This window comes from Strix aluco, chromosome 4, assembly GCF_031877795.1.
Source record: "Strix aluco isolate bStrAlu1 chromosome 4, bStrAlu1.hap1, whole genome shotgun sequence".
NCBI classification, from domain to species: Eukaryota; Metazoa; Chordata; class Aves; order Strigiformes; family Strigidae; genus Strix; species Strix aluco.
The window spans coordinates 39,865,832-39,886,464 of NC_133934.1; the positions used below are offsets into that span (position 1 = coordinate 39,865,832).

The window sequence follows — 20,633 nt, forward strand, 5'->3', positions numbered from 1 at the left end:
ACTAAACAACCCCAGTTCCCTCAGCCGCTCCTCGTACGACATGTGCTCCAGACCCTTCACCAGCTTCGTTGCCCTTCTCTGGACACGCTCGAGTAATTCAATGTCCTTTTTGTAGTGAGGGGCCCAAAACTGAACACGGTAATCGAGGTGCAGCCTCACCAGTGCCAAGTACAGGGGTAAGATCACTTCCCTGTCCCTGCTGGCCATGCTGTTTCTCATACAAGCCAGGATGCCATTGACCTTCTTGGCCACCTGGGCACACTGCTGGCTCATGTTCAGCTGGCTGTCAATCAACACCCCCAGGTCCCTCTCTGACTGGCAGCTCTCCAGCCACTCCTCCCCAAGCCTGTAGCACTGCGGGGGGTTGTTGTGGTCCAAGTGCAGTACCCGGCATTTGGCCTTATTGAAACTCATACATCATTAATGTACCACTTTTAGGAACATATTTGATTATATTTTCCTTTTCATTTATTATTACTTTTCTGAAAATATTTTCCTACATTTTCCTTCAGCTAACATTAGTTCAGATCTGTATTTTGGCCCTTTTCCCTTCCCTAACAGCTTTACACAGAAACACATGACAGAGATAAGAACAGCACTATCAGAAATAAATCAGCTAACAGTATTTACCTGAATAAAGGTTTCTGTAGGCTACTTGTAGTTTTGCTTTTGGGAACCGGCTGACAGCAAGGCCATGCTATTACTAAAGTCAAACCCAATCCTGTATTTTATTGTTTTGTAACGTCTGTAATAAAGGATAATACTTTTCTTTTGTGATAATAATTTTATTCCAAAGGCTGTGGATTGTTTTGTTATAACAAAAATAATATTGGTTCAGGCTTTTTAAACCAGCCTGGGTACACTTACAATTTATACATGCCTACAAGCTTGAGCCTGTCACACATGAAGTCCAAGTATCTCCTCTTACCACAAATACAAGACCAGAGACATTGCTGATAAAGTGTAATTCAGTTCAGCCCATCATATATTGAAAAGGAGTAATAAGCTGAAAAAGTTAAAAAAAAAAAAAAAAAAGGTATATTTTATATTCACTTCCTGTGGTAGAAGCAGAAGCCACCTTTTTTCACATTGCTCAGAAATAATAGCTGGTTGATGATCAGAGACTGCTTGAACGTAATCAGCCCTGAACACAAATCGGTGCATTACGCTGACAGCAGGTGAGTCTACGGGCCTGAAAACAGTCAGACTACTATGGCAACGTGTCAAATGACTTTAAACTATTGCTAACGGTTTATAATGAGAAGCTTTAATGGCAGGGACAGAATTAAGAAATTGTTATATGCTTTATACTTTCTACAAAACAAGGCTTTTTACAAATTCTTCCATAAGCTTTCGCTACAGTAGATCCCAAAATGCACCCTTTGCAGAAACATCTCTGTGCTGTTAAGACACTTTTGACAAAAATGTACACATTAACGAGGCGGCACATAAAGATGCTGCATGTGAACTTCATGACCATAAGTGGAGATCGCTTTTGAACACTACCGCAGCCTGGCCCAGCTCTGGGTCTCTGCTGACGCCCACAGTGCAGCCCGATCCCCACAGCTCATCACCGGCAATTCCACTGACGGACTGTGACCTCCACAAAAGGAGACTGGCTTTAACACACATCCAGGCATACCATAAACATAAATTGTATTTTAATCTACTCTGGGCCTTGGCCTTTGCTGGGAGGTATTTAGGTTTTTCCTTGCCACAAAAGTGTTCCTCAGGAGGTCGACACCAAGCCCTAACCTCTGGAACCGCATCACTCCCCGGGGCGGGCAGCACCCTCCGCCGACGTCTACAACTGCCAGCGACCGTATCGCTCCGCCACGGCCGGGCCGTGTGCGCATGCGCTGTCGCAGTCGCCCGGTTCGTGGCGGCGCTGTAGGGGCTCGGCCGGGCGGGCGGCGATGGCGGCGGGACGCGGCGCGACGATGATTGTCGCGTTGATGATTGTCGCGTTTCTCTTGCTCGTCGTGTTGCAGCTGGCGGGCGCCACCTCAGCCGCCGCCCTGCCCGTAGCCATCAATACCTGGGCGTTTAGGAAGGCCGCGGAGACAGGTGTCCCGGCGGGGGGCCGGTCCGGGTGGGACAGGATAGGGCCGTGCCGTTCGCTCGCTCGGTGCTCCTCAAGCTGAGGGGCTGGAGGGGGGCTCTGCGCGTTGGCTTAAAATCAGTCTCTTAGGCGTGACCGCGCTTATGCGTGGCAGGAAGAAGCGAGCTGTGACCGTGCTTCCGTTAAACGGCTCTGGCTGCGGCGGGCCCGGGCTGCCTCCTGCCCGCTCTGCGCCCCTCGCAGGCCGGAGCGAGCCGCGGTACCGGCAGGGAGGCTGCGCCCGCGGCGGCTCTGAGGGAGCCGGAGTACCTGCGTGTGGGAAGGGGTCAAGCCCCTGAGCTTGCGTTTGCAGCGATGGCGCTGTGCCGCCGAGCCCTGGTGTGGGCCGAGAGCCTGCGAGCGAATGGTTTAACTTTCAAGGTTGGGAAAAATGCGGTTTAAAAAAAAAAAAAAATAAAGTGTTATGAGCTGTGGAAAAGCTAGATTGAAAACATTTTTCTGCTAGTAATGTGGTTTACGCTCTTGTGGCGTTTGCAGTGGTGCCTTGTTTTTAATGGTGTCCTTCCGAGATTCATTCTTGCCCCTAAAGATTTAGATCTGAGTATTTTTGGAACTCTTGTCTTGTTTAGTGATATGTTATTGACAGTCAAAGTAGATTTTTCCCGTGGCAACATAAATTAGTTGTGGATACTGATTTTAAAAGACTCATAGGCTAGTTTAACATAGGTGGGTTGTAAATAACCCCTTATTAGGGAAGTCTTACTAGTGAAATGAGTTACCTGTAAAGCCTTGTATGTGTTAGAAGTGAAATACAGTCATGAAAACTGCAAGGCCCTTGCTTTGCAGCTTTTAAAAGGGTGTTAGGGCTAATCACAGAAATAAAGATTATGGGAATTGGAGCAGTTTCCACTGAAGTTTATAATGCACAACCATATGTGGAGTTGGTTGCTAGGTATTAAGTTTTAGTTTTTCCTTGGTGCAGGCAGTTTCATGCAGCTGCATGCAGCATTTATGAAGATGAGACTTCCTGAGATGGTTGAGACAGTGTAATAGATCTCCCCAAAAGAGCTGGGCTGTGTCCTTCTGTTACCTACTTTGTGCTGGGTCTGGCAGATGATAAGAACACCAGAGCTAGCACAAGGAGGAGGAAGCAGGACTGCAACTGTCACTGGCAGCAAGCTTAGCCATCGTGGAAAATCTTGCCTGAGGTCCAACCTTGTGAAATGTCGTGTGCAAAGCCTTCAGGCCCAGTTTATTCAAGTCGTGTCATTTGGCACGTTCGTAATGTCTTACAAAACTGTACCGTGAGCTAGATCCTAAAGAATAGAAGACAAAGGATTGAGCAGGAGAAGGTGGAGACTGTAATTTTTTTTATATCATTTACACTTTCTTTTTGTTCTCATGAAGCTACTGATGTAGGTTTAGATCTTTTAGATCACTGTATCTTTTAGATCTTTTTATTCTGCAGCTGGACACAGTATTCTCATAGGAAGCTTTTGAGAGCTGCTTGTTGCAACTTCCTTTTTTTTTTTTTTTTAAATGAAAGTTTTGCTTCCCCCTCTCCCTCCCCCCTAAAGGCTTTAAAAAAACAGTGATAAACTAATGTTTGTTTCTGAGCACACAGGAGGTTATTTAATACATAAAGTTGTGATGATAGTAAAGAATATGTTGCCAGTGAGAAAAAAAGCTTTGTTACTCAAGTCAGAAACACTAATGAAACATGCAAGAAAAACAGTGTTTAGAAAAGTAATGCTTTATATTCTTTTGAATGATTTATATTTTGACTTTATTTCACCTATAAGTTATAGTTTACTTTCTCTATCCACTTACATAGTGCATCGTCATTATGTCCATCTTTAAAACATTCTTTAAAGCAGTAGTGGAGCCTGTTTTCACGGGTGACATTTAATTATTTGTGTTGATTACAGCTTGGAGAGTATTACAGTTGGGAGGTTCTGAGCTGGATGCGGTTGAGAGAGGCTGTGGTCAGTGTGAGATTGACCAGTGTGATGGAAGTGTGGGATATGGAGGAAGCCCAGATGAAAGCGGAGAAACAACACTGGATGCAATGATTATGGATGGGTAAGAAAACTACATGGAGAAAAGAATGATTCTTGTCATTTTTAGACACTTTAATGAGAGTTGTATAGAGAGCTTGTTGGTTTAGGGCTGACTATGGGACAAGTTATATGTTAACTTGTGGAACTAGGAAAAATACTTCTTTAATTGGTGGGAGAGTAGCTAAACATATTTGTTATTGAATCTTTACATGTAGTTCAGTTATCTGGCTCTAGATACAGCACTTGCAAAGCAGATGGTTTGTAGCATTGTAAGCTTTCCCTGTACATTCATTCCATAAATATTTCATTTCTGGAGCAATTGTCTTCTATACTTTAACGTTTAAAGCTGTCCTGATTAAAAAGGAATTGCAAGTGTGTGGTTCATGTTATGAGTTTATATAACAAAATAGTTACTCTACTGTGGATGTAGTTGTTACTTGAGCAACATCCCCATGCCTGTGAAAGGAAGTGATACATGTACGAAGTTCTTCCCTACTAGCGTGATGCCATCTGTCTATGACATAGAACAATTAAAGCAATACGTTAAAGGAGCAAGCTTTCTAATTTAGACGAGAACAGATTTTTTCTAATAAAAAATGTACAGTTATTCTTGTATTTTTAATAAGTTTTAAATATTTCTTGTTTCCAGTAACACTATGGACGTTGGGGCAGTTGCGGATCTCAGGCATATAAAAAATGCAATTGGCGTAGCGCGAAAGGTCATGGAATACACTAAGCATACATTATTAGTAGGAGAGTCAGGTAATTATTCCTTTAACTGTTTCCAAGTCATACCCTCTTCTTAAAACACTTCCTGTTAAAATTGCCATATATTAATCTTGGTAATATATAGGTGGAAGGATTCCCTGACAATCAAATGAATCTAGTCAAATAATTCAGAAGTGTTTACTTTCTTATTACATGTGTATGAATTAGGTTTTAGTCTGTTATTTGGCCATGAAAAATACAATTTTATGGTCTTTCCACCAATTTAACTGCAAATATTAACTTGTAATCCCAAGGCTTTGCTAATATCACTGCTGTCAAAAGTATCAAGGATGATTTGATACAAGACACTGTAGAAGCTGTTAGATGTAAACATTTAATTTAAAACCATTAAGTAACTTTCTCTAAGGAATGACAGAATTAATAGACGTTACAGGTACATTTTACTACTTTAGTATATATTGAACATGATTACTGTATTTCATAGTTTAAAAATACTAGAACTTGAATGAAAAAAATTACATTAGGAGCTGTACTCCTAGGCACAACAAAATAGCAATAGCAAACTGGAGGAGTAGTTGAGCTTTTAAAATAGGAGCAGCTGCTAGAGTAATACTGGTTTCAAAACAAGATGTATGTTCTAGGGAGGTATATGAATAGTGAGTGAGTGGAAGGTTACTTGGCTCACAGTTAAGGACTTTTAAAATGTGTGTGCCTGCTCAGAAAGAAATGTGGAGACAAGTGTGGAAGTTGACATCTGAGCATTAAGGGTGAGTCAAGTGCTTTGAAATTGATAAGAAAAGATTCTTGAAGGAATTAATGTGTACAGACTGATAGAGAAATAAGTGTAATGGCAGCTTTTTGATAGGGTAAAATAGGTCAATAGAGGGAGGTGAGGACAGTGTTTGACAGAAAGTCTGAAAAGAGCTCTATTTGTGGGTTCTATTTAATTTGGGTGGTTGGCCATGATTAGGTTACAAGTGGCTTTGGTAAGAGAGATTTCACAGGTGATGCTGAAAAAGAAATTGGTCAGGTGTTAAATAGCAGAGGAAGAAATACTCATAATAGTCCTTTCCTCATTGGTATTTATCAAAATATTTTTAACATTTTGATTGGTAGAATGAGCGGAAAAGATAAGAAACAGAAGAATTAAAGTACTGATTTTAAATATATTTTCCAGCCTAAGAAGATAGCTCTTTGCATAATGGGACTCATGTGGACAAGGCTGATATACTGAGTCCTTGCTGTCAGTGAGAACTTCCTCAGAAGAAACTGTGTAGCAGTTGTGGCAAAAGAAAGACAGGAAAGCTGAAGATATGTCTGAATAAAAATTGGAGATGATGATAAGTGTTAGTGAATGAATCCGAGCAGTGGAGAAATTGAGAAAGTATAATATTTCTTGTGAAGGAATGTATTTTCTGTGGAAATAGGAGCTTGGATAAAGGAAACTATAGTTGTCTTTACCAGGTGAAGACTGATAAGGAGAAAATAGAGCTATAGCTTCAGAATAATACATTTGAACCTTCAAATCGGCATGTGAGAGAAAATGACAATTTCTTTTCTAAATAAAAATATTTACATTTTCACCAGAAAAGCTATCTAGAACCTTTTCATACAAATGTATATAATCTCTGCAGCCTTTTTTTATTCAAGATGCAAAATTGCTGAGGTTATTCCTTATTTTTTCCCAATAACTAAACTGTACTTTTATTTGTATATATTTAGTGATACAATCCAGGAAAGTCTGCCTGTCTCTTAAAATTTAATTTATGAGTGGTTGACACTAGAGAGGTGAAGGCAGGCTGTGGCACGCATTAATTTTGTTCCATAGAATCATAGTATACCAGCTTGGAAAGGACCCCGAGGATCATCTGGTCCAACCTTTCTGGCAAAAGCATGGTCTAGACAAGATGGCCCAGTGCCCTGTCCAGCTGAATGTTAAAAGTGTCCAATGTTGGGAATCTACCACTTCCTGGGGGAGATTATTCCAGTGGCTGATTGTTCTCATTGTGAAAAATTTTCTTCTTTTGTCCAATTGGAATCTCCCCAGGAGTAGCTTGTACCCATTGCCCCTCATCTTTTCCGTATGACTCTTCTTTACACACTCCCTTCAGACATTTTTATACACTGATGAGATCCCTTCCAGAGCCTTTTCTTCTCCAGGCTGAACAGCCCCAGCTCCCTCAACTTTTCCTCGTAGGAGAGGTGCTCCGGTCCCTTAATCATCTTTGTGGCCCTTTGCTGGACTGCTTCCAATATGTCCATGTCTCTCATACTGGGGAGCCCAGCACTGGTCATGGTACTCTGGGTGTGGCCTTTCCAATGCTGAATAGAGGGGAAGGCTCACCTCCCTTGACCTGCTGGCAGCACTTCTTCTAATGGTGGAGTCCAGCCTGCACTGTTACCTGCCTTTGGTGCAAGGGCACGTTGCTGGCTGACGTTCAGCTTGCCACCCACCAGAACTAGGTCTTCTCCTACCAAGCTGCTTTCTCCCTGGGTGGCCCCAGCATGTACTGGTATATGGGGTAGTTCCTACCCAGGTGCAGGGCTTTGCAGTTCTCTTTGTTGAACTGTCTGAGGTTCTTATCATCCCATTTCTCCAGCCTGTCAGGATCACTCTGGATGCCAGCGTAACCCCTGGTGCTTCAGCCACTCCTCCCAGTTTTGTATCATCTGTAAAATTTGCTGAGGGTACATATACTCTGCCCCGTCATGCAGATCAATAATGAAGATACTGAATGTTACTGGACCCAGTATTGACCCTAGTGGTACACTGCTAGTTACTGGCTCCAACTAGGCTTCATGCTACTGATCACCCTCTGAGCTAAGCCCTTCAGCTGGTTTTCAGTCCATGTCTGCTCATCCAGCCAATACTTTATCACCTTCTCTTTGGGGATCTTATGGGAAGCAGTGTCAGAAACCTTACGGAAGTCAAGGTAGACAATATCTACTGTTCTCCCTTCATCTACCAAACCAGTTGTTTCATCATAGATGGTTATCAGACTGATGAAGCATGACTTCCCTTGTGTGAAGCCATGCTGACTACTTCTAATCACCTTCTTGTTCTTCATGTGCTTGGAAATGGTTTCCAGGGTTAGTTACATCGTCTTCTCAGTGATTAGTTACATCACCTCTCAGTGATCACCACTTCAGAGGTGAGGCTGATCAGCCTGTAGTTCCCTGCTTCTTGCCCTTGATGTAGCTTTTGTTGAACAGATGCAGCTAACCACAGTGAGCAGTTCTTGCCCTGTTAAAAGAACTGCTTTCTCCATTCATTGCCTAATTTCTTTAGGACAAGTCTGAGAAATAGCAATAAAGGCCATCTGTACCAATGTAACTGAGTCTGGTGAGAGACATTCAGTGCAGAATGATTACAAGTGAGGAAAAGAATTATTTTGGTTATCTGCCAAGAAATTTTCAGGTTTGTCTTCAACAGATAAGAAAGTTTCATAATCGTAGTGTCCCTGAACTTTTCCCTGTTTGTCCTAGCAATACTTAGACCAATAATCCAAGTAAAAAGTTCAGAGAGTAAAAAATGACCAACTGTGCTTCCTGGAATAGAAATAAGGCTTCAAAAGTCATGAAAGAATGACTGACAAACACGCCCAAGCACAATTTTACCTTAAAAAAACCCCAAACAAAACCCGAACACCATAAAAAACCCTGCCTGCTTGTTATAGAAATGGGAAAATAAATAAATATTTATTTGAAGCTGTTATTTTTCTTTTTCTCTGAGTGAAGAAACTTTAATTGTGTTAGTTTTTAAGAAAAACACAGAAAAGCTGTCCAGAAATAATTGAAGGCTTTTCCTAATTCTTGTACTGGAGAAGCTTGTTCAGCTGTGTCTTATAGTGACACTATTATCAAGGATTGGTAATATAAATTGTTCAAGCATCTGAATCTAGCAACAGTATCTGTTACTAGGTAATATCAAAGGTATCTACAACTAAAAGATGGGAGAACAGTTGGATCCTTTTTCTTTTCCCTTTCCCTAACTATAAAAGCTGTTTTTAGAAGTACAGCATTCTTCCACTGCTTGTGTTGGCATTTCTTTTGCTCTCTTGATACATACTATATTAATTTTGAAAACAATGAAGCAGTCACTTTTAAAGCTGCAAGGAAGAAGTGTAATATGATGTAAGCTGGTGGATTGATTTCTGCAAATACCAGTGATTAGTGCCAAATCTTGTGCCACTATGTTACTTACATTTCATAGAAGATTAGTTTTTTAAGGAAAATACACTATTATTTGTATCACTTATTTAAATATTTGTGACGCACACATCCCAGGCCACTCTTGCTCCAGGTTATTTGTGTCCAGTTGAATAACAGAGTTAAATTTGTTTCTCTTTCATTGATAAAACTTACCTGTTAACATAGTTACAGTGAACTGAGAAAATTTGATACTGCTGGTGAAGGGAGAGTTTGTTACTGCAGTTGTACATCACTATAATGGCTGATAACTGCTCTCTGAAGAAATATTTCTCAGTTCCATAAAGAATGTAGAATTTCTTGTTTTCTAGATAACATTACATGAATGCATTATCATAAAATGTATAAAAATGTGAATAAATCAATGGTTTTCGTTTTGTTGTTGCTTTTAAAGCCTCCCTGTTTGCTGTAAGAATGGGGTTTCCATACGAAGATTTAACTACCCAAAAATCTCTTTCGGTGTATTCAAAGTGGCTTAATCAAAGCTGTCAGCCAAACTACTGGAAGGTACAGTGCAGTGGTGGTGGTGAAGTGGGGGTTTAGAAAGTCAGTAATGCAGCATTGCCTCTTCAGCTTATGTCAAAGTTGTGCTTTAGATGTGAAGAAATAAAAAAGTTCTGCTTATTAAACAGAACAAACTTGGAATTGCCAAGCATTTGGTAGACTCAGGAAGAATATGTGTCTAGCTCTTACTTCTTAAATCCTGCTGGTTTTGACATTGCTGTTTTAGTGGGGGAATATTTTTTTTTGTCTTTAAATTTGGGCAGAACTTCTCAAATTAAAAGTAGTGCATGTATTTTTTTGATGCATATATAAATTTCTGAAAGCAAATCTTACAGTGGCAATTAAGGTCCTTAGAGTGGCTTTATTCAGACCTGTGAACACATCACATTAATGCAGCTGTCAAACTTGCCTGTTGTGGTAAGGGTGGCTTTGGTTTTTTTTATTTTGGGATTGGAGTTGCAGATTTCTACATGTTTATACACTGCCTTCGTTGTTTCTTGGATATGAAATGCTGCATTACTGAACCATTTTAATTCAATACGTATTCTGTTTTTCAGCTGGGAGAATATCTTGATATTGATAGTGACTTGACATAATATCTTGACATTAGTAAAACAAGCTTAGTTCATCTGGTTGTTTTTTCAGATTGAAAATTTTCTTCATTTTGCTGAAGAATGAGTTTGGGTTTTTTTTACCAGTCGATTGAGCAAAAGAGATTCTTTAATGCGAACAACATAACTTCCTAGTAGGAAAAACTTTTTACCATATAATACCAGAAGTCAGTCTTTATTCTTTAAACAAAACAACTTGTGGGATTTCAGTATGGCTGTATAATTTAAGTATTGGGCATCTGATACATGTGTAGTAGATTATAGATATTGATTGTAGTATTTTTAAGTTTATCTGTAATGCAGCATAATATGTTATTCATGCAAATAACAAAATAATTACAGAATGTGGTACCAGACTCTTCAAAATCTTGTGGACCATACAAACGGCCTGAAAAAGTAACTTGTAAAGAAGAACAGACCATCTCACAAAGAAGTGTTCATAATCATGATACTATTGGTAACAACCTTTGGTAACTCTGATGCTACTTTTTTTTCCTCATTCCCCTACAAATTAAATCATAGTGAGTTTAAAGACAAGTATTTCATATAGGCATTATTTCCTATTTATAGTGGTTTTAAGATTGTGTTACTTATGTGTTAGGTTTGAGTGCCTAAAAGTAGGAATTTTTTTTGTGTTCTTTTTTTTCAGTGCGCTGACTGCATAGCCGCTTGCTTCATTTTTAGCCCTTTAGCTGTTTCATTGCCCTGTTGCTTTTCTGTCAGATATCTTGGCATAATTGCTTGAGTAGCTATGGATTCTTAGAAAACTGATAAAGGTTAAAAATAATTATTTTTATCTTGATTATGGTTAACTTAGGTCAAGTCACCCCTTTGGCTGTCAGACCAACTTAAAAGGCTTTACAGTGGTGTAAACAGTTAGTCCTGTTGCCAGCCAAAAGCAATGTTTGCCAAACAGTCCTTAAACTTATAAAACAAAGCTTACTTTCATTCTTCTTCTATTCTGGCTTTTGACTAAATCAATAAATTTCTACAGAAACTACTATGCTTAAAGCAGGTTAACAGTAGTAGTCCCCAAAGACTTCTAAGAGTTTACTGATTGAGGATTGTTAATTGCTAAGCCTATAAGCTGATTAATGAGCAGATCAGACAAAGGACTGGAGCAGTTACAGATTCATGTCTTTCAAAGCTTTATGCTTTGTAGTCCTGAAACTTACACTTTTTGTTTTAGTCTGGATTTTTCTCAGTTTAGCAATTCAGAACTTTTTGCCTGACAGTATTTGCAAGACCAAGAATTAACAAGTTGTTTCAAGTGTGAATCTTTCTTCTTTGCTTCCAGTCCACCCTACTAATAACCAATTAATGTTCTACAGAAGTCAGGCAAACTACCAAATTCTTAAGTTGGTAGGTAGCTTTCTTTACTGGGATATATACATTCTTCAATATATTCTAGAAAACGTGGAAATTGTGGAGTGTCAGGATGAGAGGGGAATCTGCTAAATGGAATTCAGGAGTTGATTGTATCATGAAGTACTCCTGCGCTGTTTTGTACTATATGATGGGCTTATCAAGTTCTCCTGCTCCATTGTTTGTTTTGTATATGAAATGTCTCCTTGACTAACACATTTTGAGAAAAGTCTTCATTCAGAATGCATTTAGGAAGTTGGTAGAAACTGATGCTCTTCCGGTCTTTTTGCAGAGGCTAATGGTGGCCATACAGTCAGCGCCTCTATGCTTTTAGCTTCTACTGGTTAGGAAACTTTTTTATGAGGAGGTACAGCTTAGTGAGATCATGGAATTTGAATTCTGTTTCTTGGCTCTCACTTTGTACTGGAGTTTCATGCCAGCAGCAATTTCTGCCCTCTCTTAAAGAGATGAAGTCTTGCTCTGTGGAGAAGCAGCTGATCCCAAATCCTGTTCCAAGTGCCAATCTAAACTTCTCTAATGAGGCAGTGGCTTCGTTATCAGCACAAAATTAATAAGGGGCAGGCTCATCCACACATTTGCCTGTCATGTAATTCTTGTTACTTTGGTAGGCAGTATTTCACCTTCTGCCAAATTTAAGCTCATCCTCCTGACTTTTCTTTTACTCTCCCTCGAGCACCATTTATAACTTCAAATTTTGTTGTTCTGATGGTACTGGTGCAGGATGTGGTGACACCAGGCACTTCTTGTCTACTGGTTAATGCAGGTGTTATCAGGAGACAGTGGCTGCTTGGGCAGCAGTAATGTACAGCTCTGAACAGTATAGCACTCACTGTTCTAGATTCCCTTCTGAGCTCTTGTAATACACTGAAAAACTTTCCAAATGTGTTTTACTAAGAACTTGTTTTCTTTGAGTACAACTTTGCTGTGTTTCAGGATATCAGTAATTTGAATAGTCTGTGCATCATGATTCTGTTTGATAACCATAGTGTCAGTTTAACAAATTTGTTAGGAGTGTTTCAGAATATGTTTCATCCCTATTGAAAATTTTAGGTATGATTGTAATTGGCGAGAGTGGAACCGTTGCTTCTGGGACATCTACTAATGGTGCAGCCCACAAAATTCCAGGGTTAGTATCTGGTTTTACAAAAAAGCTTTCTTCCCATCTCATTTCCTGTGTTAAGCTTATCCAAAGGTTATGTGGTTTAGATTGCCATGATCACAAAATGGCCTTGCTTATTTCTGGGCACTGCTGTAAATCCTAATACTGAGAAACTGATTCAGTTGCAAGATGATTTGTGTTTGATGGAATGCTTGTTTTTCGGCTGGCTTAGTTCGCCATAGAGACACAAACTGGCACAGTTGTGAGGCAACTTGTAAGGCAAGGCACCAGAGATAAATGAGAATTCCGGAGAGGTGCATAGTCTCCAAAGCAGTGTACATGGAATTAGAGCCCCAGGCTTGTATTTTGTCTTTGAGATTTTTTTCTCCCCAGTTAGGAATCTTGTCTGTCAGCCAAGTTGGACAGCTTCTGGATTTAGCAGCAAGTTACTGAACTTACTAATGTCCCCAGCTGCTTACTGTTGCCCACTGGCTAAACCTTACTGCCCTAACTATAGTCAGTGTAATAACAAACAGTTGTGCATTGGAGGTGGATTAAGCCTCAGGTCAGTCAGGTTATCACAGATCACTTTTATTGGTAGTTTCAAGGCAAGACTTCTGACTGCAGAGGAGTGACCTCTTTACCTGTTCTGTTCTCCTGTGGGTTTAACACTAACCCAGCTGGAGGGAGTAAGGTTGACAAAGTTGAAAGTGTGCCCATGTCATAAGAACTTGTCGATATCAGGCCAAGGGCTATTCCGTTAATGCAGTCCCACTGGAATTAGTAAATTATAGTTTTCTGTAGTTTCCAGTTTCTGTTTTTTTTCCATTGTTCACTACAGCCGTGTAGGAGATTCTCCGATAGCTGGAGCAGGATCCTATGCAGATAGTACAGCCGGAGGAGCTGCAGCCACTGGGGATGGTGACATCATGATGCGCTTCTTACCCAGGTTTGTCCTTAGGGCAGACATTGCTAGCTTTCTCTAGCAAAATGTGAACTCAGCAGATGAAGTAATTGATTAAAAAGACAGTCTGACTTACTGGTTGCTGAAGTGGGAGTAAAGGAAGGAATGGAAGGGGAAAGAACAGTAGCAGAATCAAGTCATCCTTATGATCTGTCTTAAAAGAAGTGACTTCTTAAATATCTTGATGACAGATCCCTTAATGCTGTCAAGCTGTGAGCAAACAGGCAGCAGGTAATGAGTGTATTCCCAACCTGCATGCTTTTTAACAGAACTGATTAGCTTTCTCCTTCAAAGTGCTTTGTTGTGTGGGAAATAAGTGTTATAAATTGTAGAAAGGATGAGGAGTGAGTCTTAGATTACTCAGGAGAGTGGGGAGGTGTCACTTTAACAGTCCTATGTAATTCCATCTAATTTGAAACTGGAAGAGGTGTTTTAGTGCTGTCGTCGTGGTTGAATAACCTGTGTAAAATATGGCTGTTTTCATCACTGAGTCTTGACAGTCATTCTCGTGGGTCGGCCTCAGCGGGAATGAGTTATGGAAGTCTGTGCTGAACATAATGGGCACTGATGCTTGGAGGAATATACAGGAGTGGCCTTCATATTACTCAGGTGCTTTTTCTGAAACTCTGGCAGTTATGAATGCCTACTAGCTGTTGCATATTTACAAATGTCCTCAATGAGTTTCAAGCTGTTCCAAGGCAGTCTTGAAATACAAGGCAATTGACAACTTCATGAATTATCCTGAGGTATCAGATACCAACAGTAGTAGGGAGTTGAGCTCCACTATGAGGTTAATCAATAAAATCTTACATTACAGTTTAGCAGCCTGAAGGATTTGGCTGTAATGCTTAAAACATTGTGTTGGCACCACTGGGTTTTAGAAAACAACTCAGACTAGGTGGTTAATCACAGGTTCCTTGTAGATGCAGATCTTTCCTAATTCCATGTTATTTAGATATTCCCACATGAAAACAAAGAATAGAATTGACCTGCCAGAAGTGAAGGAAGTGTCAAATAAAGGGCAAAATTGCTAATATTTTCTATCTGCCTTCTTTGAGATAGTAACACTTTACTGAGTTTTTTGATTAGTGAAGAGACCCCTGTGAAATACAGCTTTATATTCAGCTAGTTATCTTTAGATAACTTGAACCTATTTGACTGTTAGAATAAATCAAAGGTAATAGGGAGTCTCAAAATGCAAGGAAAGTTTGCTTCTGCGGTACTTTAATAACATCTGTAGTTAATGCTATCTGTAGATGAGTCTTAGTGTAACCAGAATTGGTTTTGGTATGTGCATCTTTCATCAAAACAAATTCTAGTGTTGTTTTCTTGTAAGTTATATTATGCATTATCTTTTAATCTTCAGGTTCTGAAAGAAAACAACAACAAAAGTAGCTTTTTTGCCTCAGGACATTTTGGAAATACAGCTGATTCATCTCAAGCAATGCCCATATAGTCATTTCTCTAATGATACTGAGGATAAAAATGAAGTTCATTTTGAGTACTCTTTCATTTAGAGTAAGATTTTTTTTAAATTGGCTTGCAAAAAATTTGAAAGTGGCTCAAAGTCTTGATCAAAACATTGTACCTTCATATTCATGAAATAAAGAAAATGTGTCAATTTTGAGGTTTTCAGAAACTTGAGTTTTGTCTGAAAGATTTTTTTAATGCTTACTGAAATCAGTAATTTATCAGTTACGTAATATTGGCGGTCAGTTTTCTCCAAAAAAGCGTCTTGACATTGGCCTTTTTGAAAACTAGTAATAACTTTTAATGTCAGACTTAATCATGCAACGAAAAATGAAAGCCACTAACTCTTTAACTGCTTCTTTGCAGATCTTTAACTGATCTTTTGCTTAGCCTCTTCTGCTGCAAATGATCAGTTATCCCAGGCTTGTTCCTTAGAATGACAGATGGCATAGATGACATCTTGCAGTCCCCTTTAGTCCTGTTTCTGATTACCTTTCATGTAGAACTTGAGCAATAATTGCCAATATAAAGTTTGGTTAAAGATTATTTATCATGTGTTTCCATTATTCAAAGAAATCAAGGTCTGTCAATGTTTTTTTTTTAGAATATATAACCTGAGTACTGTCTGAGTGTGGGCTTGGTTGTTTTTTTAGTTTTCAAGCTGTGGAGTATATGAGGATGGGAATAGACCCAACAGTAGCCTGTCAGAAAGTTATTTCCAGAATCCAGAAGTATGCTCCAAAGTTCTTTGGTGCTGTTATATGTGCCAATACAACTGGAAGTTACGGTATGTATTTTGCTTATCAGACAAAGCTTGTTGAGCCTAACTAGGTCACAGAAGTACAAAACTGAAGGTGGATTTTAAAGCAGAACTCTTTAATTGTTCTTTGAACACTGCAGCAATACTGGCCATTTGTAATATCAAATGCTGGTTAGCAGGGCATCTGTGTCCTAGTGTGGATTTGAGATACTTTAATTTTTTCGCTGCATTTTGATGTCTTAGACTTGTGCAAAATTTATGCAAGTCTCAGTAAAAATCAAAAATATTTACAACCTTCATGTGTGTTCCTGGACTGTATATGATTAATTTGAAGGTTTTAAAAAAGAACGCTTATGCCTCCCCTAGATATGGCATAAGGCAGGGAGAATGTGAATGTTAAGCATAGCTTCAAAGCAATCCAAGATCAGTCATTGTGCCAGGCATCTCATTAGTGAACTCTTAGATCAGTAGGAAATACAATTTGCTAATCAACACAGCTTATTTAGTTAGACTGCTTATTGCTGTTCTTTGATCTCTTATTTCCCATAGTTCTGTGTTTAAGAGATTAGTGTTGGAGGAACTCATTAAGTTAATCAGGAATGAAAAAGAGAGAGAGATATTTTCCTAACTCACGTTACTGTTTCAAATTGTATTATAAGGGCATTAATTGCACTACAGCAGTCAGTAGCACTGTATTTTTACTTAAAAATTAAATACTGTCAAGATGTCTTGGGTTAAACAGATTGTAAAAGAATAATTACACCATTGTAGTAGAATTAGTAACTGGGTCTTTAGATGATAAAGTACAATGACAAAGGCACTAATCCCAAACATAGCAAATTATACTCTTTTTTTTTTTTCTTTCTTTCCCAGGTGCTGCATGTAATAAAATTCCCGAATTCACTCAGTTTCACTTCATGGTGTCTAGCCCTTCACTAAATCAGCCAACTGAACAAGTAGTAGATTGCATTTAATTTCTTTTGTCCTATTAATATCTAAACTTAGAGGAGGAAAGTGCTAAGGTTTTCCAGGTGTTACTTTTTAAAATGGTTGTTTATTTTCACTGTTGCAATGACCATGTGAACAAGTACAAAGGTATGTTGATGGTGCAGCTACTACTTCACTGGTTTTGCTATCTTCTACGTTATGGCTTACCATAGTGCAACTAAGATCAATCTGTAGTTTGCTAATGTAATTATCTTGGTAATTTATTTCTAAATGATTGTAGACTGGTACTGTAATCTAGAGTGAGGTTTAAAAAACTGACTGTAATTTGAGGGAAGCGAACAGAGTTGTAAAATTATAGTTATGTGTTGTCCCACGTGGTGGGTTACGAGGGGGGTGAATCTTTTGAATTCCCTGAGAGTCTACATGCTGGTGGAAGAGCCGGTCTCTGCTCGGCAGAGCCACAGGGCAGGCCGAGTCACAACAGTGACTCAGAGGAACAATTGTGCTGGTCACTTTATTAACTGACCACTTTAGTGAGTGAGTGGAGACTATTTGGCAAGAATCAACTGATAAACATCCAGAGAAGGAATGAAGGCACTTTGGCATGAGACTGTTTTCCTAATAACCCGTCAATGATCAACCAATCGCAATTCGATTCATACAAAACTCATATACATGAATGTATGTAAGAAAGAGAGAGAGAGCGAAAAGAGAGGAGGAGAGGATAGGAAAAGGGGAATCACCACCCTTGGATCCCGTGTTGTCACAGAGTAGCCAGCTTGGTCCATAGGTGGTGGGTCAACAAAGACACACGAGGGGTGTTGCCTGTATATAGTCTTTCTTACACATGCGCGATAGGTTGTTCCAGAAGGTTCTCGTTTTCTCTGGCTTGTACCTGTGCAGTTAGGCATGTTCTGTCTCTGGGCAACAACAGGAAGGGGGGGGGAGAGAAATGGCCCACGACCCCACCTCCGCAGAGCTTGCTCCGCTTCTATTCCACAAGGCATCCCACTCAAGTTGTTTGAGGTATCCTCCTTGCAAACCATTTCTTGTTTATGAACAGTTTGTGACAAGCTAGTGCTGACACTTTCACAGTTAGCATAGGCAATTCATCTGTGTTTAAAAATTTACATCTAAGTGAAATGTCTGAAATTAATGTGTTTCATTACTGAGGTCTCAAGTCATGAATTTAGTAGGCATTACCTTACATCCCAACTCAATTTTTAAACTTTTGCAAACCTGACAATCAAACTGTGGTTCTAAATACCACAAAAAGTTATCTGTTGTGTATTTACTTCCAAGTGATGCCAAGTTTCACCTGCTTTTGGGGGAAAGTAGAGCTTTGGTCATTGGAAAAAAGAACAGCTTTCAACAACAGCTCATAAAGTGGACAGGTGGTAGTACGTATGCAAAGAGACAAGTGTCTATGGCTTTTGTAGTCTGTTTTCATAAGAAGTAAGTAGCCAGAAGTCATGAATAGTAAACATTGAACTGGATCTTCACTTTGCCGTTTAAAAACATATTTGGCAGAAGTCTGGAGTAAAGGTCAGGGAACAGGAGGGGCTCTGCCTCTACACATGAGACTTATTTGGAGAATATTTAATTGTCTTTCTAAGATTTAGTCCATGTTTTCTCTTGAAAAGAAAATCACATGCAAATGCTGACAAGCAAGGACGGGGTTGAAGAATAGTGAAGAATTCAAAGCTTTAAGAGATAAGGAGCATCTCCTTGTGAACCTTTCTAACTTGCATTCCCACTGTTGTGAAATCTTTGAATAAAGAGGACATCCAAACATCCCTGGTAGTACAAGCCTTCAAGGAGTATTGCGTTGACTCTTAACTGGATGTGAAGACGTGGAAATCTTCCTGTCACCTTTTTTTGTAGGGGAAGTTAAGTTACGAATCTTAATCACTGTGATTTCCTTGTCACTAATATGCTGTGCACTTGCACTTTCCTGTAGCACGCCTACCCCTGCAAAGGAGCAGTTGCATACCTAGAGCATGACAGTTACCTACAGCTAACAAAGCTGGGTTTGTCACTTTCTCTGTCTGGAGATACCAGGATTCATTTGTAATAGAACTTCAGCATCTTGAGGATTTGAAGATCTGTTTGATCGTTTTCTTAACTTGGTGTGGCACGCTGATCACTTAATTGAATCTTTGCTAAGCTTGAGCTAGGAAGTTAAAAGGGGGGAGCAAGTAAAATAAGCATGTCTTGTCATAAACACTTTAATTACTCTTTGTCTACTTGAATAAAACCATTGGGTAATAAAAGCACACCTTAATGTATCATTTATAAGATGGTTTAGATACTTGTACTATGCTTTAGAATGATTATTGCCTTATGTTCTGAGTTGGAGTCTTTGGAAGTTGGAAAAAAAGTTCAAACTAGAATAGCCATCTTTAATGACCTGCTGTTAAACTTAATCAGCAAAGTAATTTCTTTGGTAATTCACTTCTGTCACTGGATCTTTAGAGCATCCTGTTGCACAGAGTACACTGTAAGCCACAACAAGCTTTAGTCAAAGAAGCTCATACTGAATATATCTGCAGTGGTTTAAGATAAGTTCTCTACCTGTCCCACTTACAGCCCTTTGCCGTGGCTGCTGTATCTTCAGGTCACTCAGGCAGTCAAGTGCAAATAGATGAATAAAATCCCAATGATTGTTACTTTGGAGATAGCACTGTGGACTGAATTTAGGAGGTTTCAGTACTGGCAGCTGAGTGGTAACTTCTCAAACTGCTGCAGCTGAATCCACTGGGATTCATTTTTGAGAGAGGTTGGGAACATCCACGGCTTGCTTTCTAGTGTGCTTATGCCACTCTGTGCTAGTTAGTGTATGCCTCTAGAGGCTAGGAGTGCCCATGCTGAAAGCTGATGAGTGCTCTGTAACAGTGTACCTGAAGGCACCGAGTTACAATTCTAGCTTACTGCATAGTCTGCTCACCTACACATGATCTTGTCTCCATGAGACATATGTACTAATACATGTGGTTTAATACTATAGGTTGCTTTGTTGTGCTGAATTAGTTATCATAAATGAAAGGGTTAGTTTGTGCAAACTATTTTAATACATTGTTAATTTGACAGTGTATTAAATGATAATATTTATACATGTGCTGTTGTGATGTTATGAACAGAATTCTGAACTTAAAAACCAATTTGCTTAATATTTTGTATTAAAATATTTCTTTAAAGGTTGTTAGTGTAGGGCTGTTCTCTTACACTTAGCAGACGCATCGAGTTTTTTAAGAAAGCTTTTTACAAGTACAAATCCTTGCTGAAAGTAAGCAAAAACTCTGACAGTTTCTGCTGTGATTTGGGGGGGGAAGTCTTACTGTTTCTGATTTCAAGGAATTTTGTATTTTTAAGTTTTTACACTCAAACTTTTACTACAAAATGCAGAAAAAACCTACACAGAATATGAGTATTTGTACTTTAGTAGTATAGTTGAATGCATCCTGTCTGAAAAGTTGTGGGGGTTAAGTCCATCTGTGTTTTAAGTTCATTAGCTTCTAGCTAGCCTGCTTTTTTCTATTTCTAAAACTTCTTACGAAATTATAGCTTCATCCAATGTAGACAGAAGAAGAATCCTAGCTCAGTGGTCTGATTAATAAAGCCAACTATGCCATGTTTTTGCATGCCACTGAATTGTTCTTTAATAAAACAATCTGTGTGAACCCTGACAATGTTTTGTATGCAATTATTGAAGAAAACTTCCCTGTCATTTTACTGTACGTTACCACTGGAATACGTCTTTTCATCCATAACTGCCTCAGTCAGGAATAATTCAGATTTTCAGAGAATCCAAGGTTGATCTTTCAGACAGAA

General features: G+C 39.3%; 1 protein-coding gene across 1 annotated transcript; it reads left to right on the forward strand.

Annotated features, from left to right (window-relative positions):
* The first annotated feature begins 1,682 nt into the window (after window positions 1-1,682).
* On the forward strand, window positions 1,683-20,491 carry AGA (aspartylglucosaminidase). Its single transcript, XM_074822769.1, has 9 exons — window positions 1,683-2,067; window positions 3,991-4,144; window positions 4,772-4,884; window positions 9,455-9,567; window positions 10,518-10,632; window positions 12,612-12,687; window positions 13,502-13,609; window positions 15,748-15,881; window positions 16,728-20,491. The coding sequence occupies exons 1-9, from the start codon at window positions 1,917-1,919 to the stop codon at window positions 16,826-16,828; spliced, it is 1,065 nt and encodes a 354-aa protein (XP_074678870.1). The 5' UTR covers window positions 1,683-1,916; the 3' UTR covers window positions 16,829-20,491.
* The last annotated feature ends 142 nt before the right edge of the window (window positions 20,492-20,633 follow it).

What these genes read in the sequence shown, in the direction of transcription:
- AGA (XM_074822769.1), top strand. Translation starts at nt 1,917, where the DNA reads ATGGCGGCGGGACGCGGCGCGACGATGATTGTCGCGTTGATGATTGTC. An exon ending in GATGCAATGATTATGGATGG is followed by an intron (nt 4,145 to 4,771) that starts GTAAGAAAACTA and finishes TCTTGTTTCCAG; the next exon opens with TAACACTATGGACGTTGGGG. An exon ending in TCATAATCATGATACTATTG is followed by an intron (nt 10,633 to 12,611) that starts GTAACAACCTTT and finishes TGAAAATTTTAG; the next exon opens with GTATGATTGTAATTGGCGAG.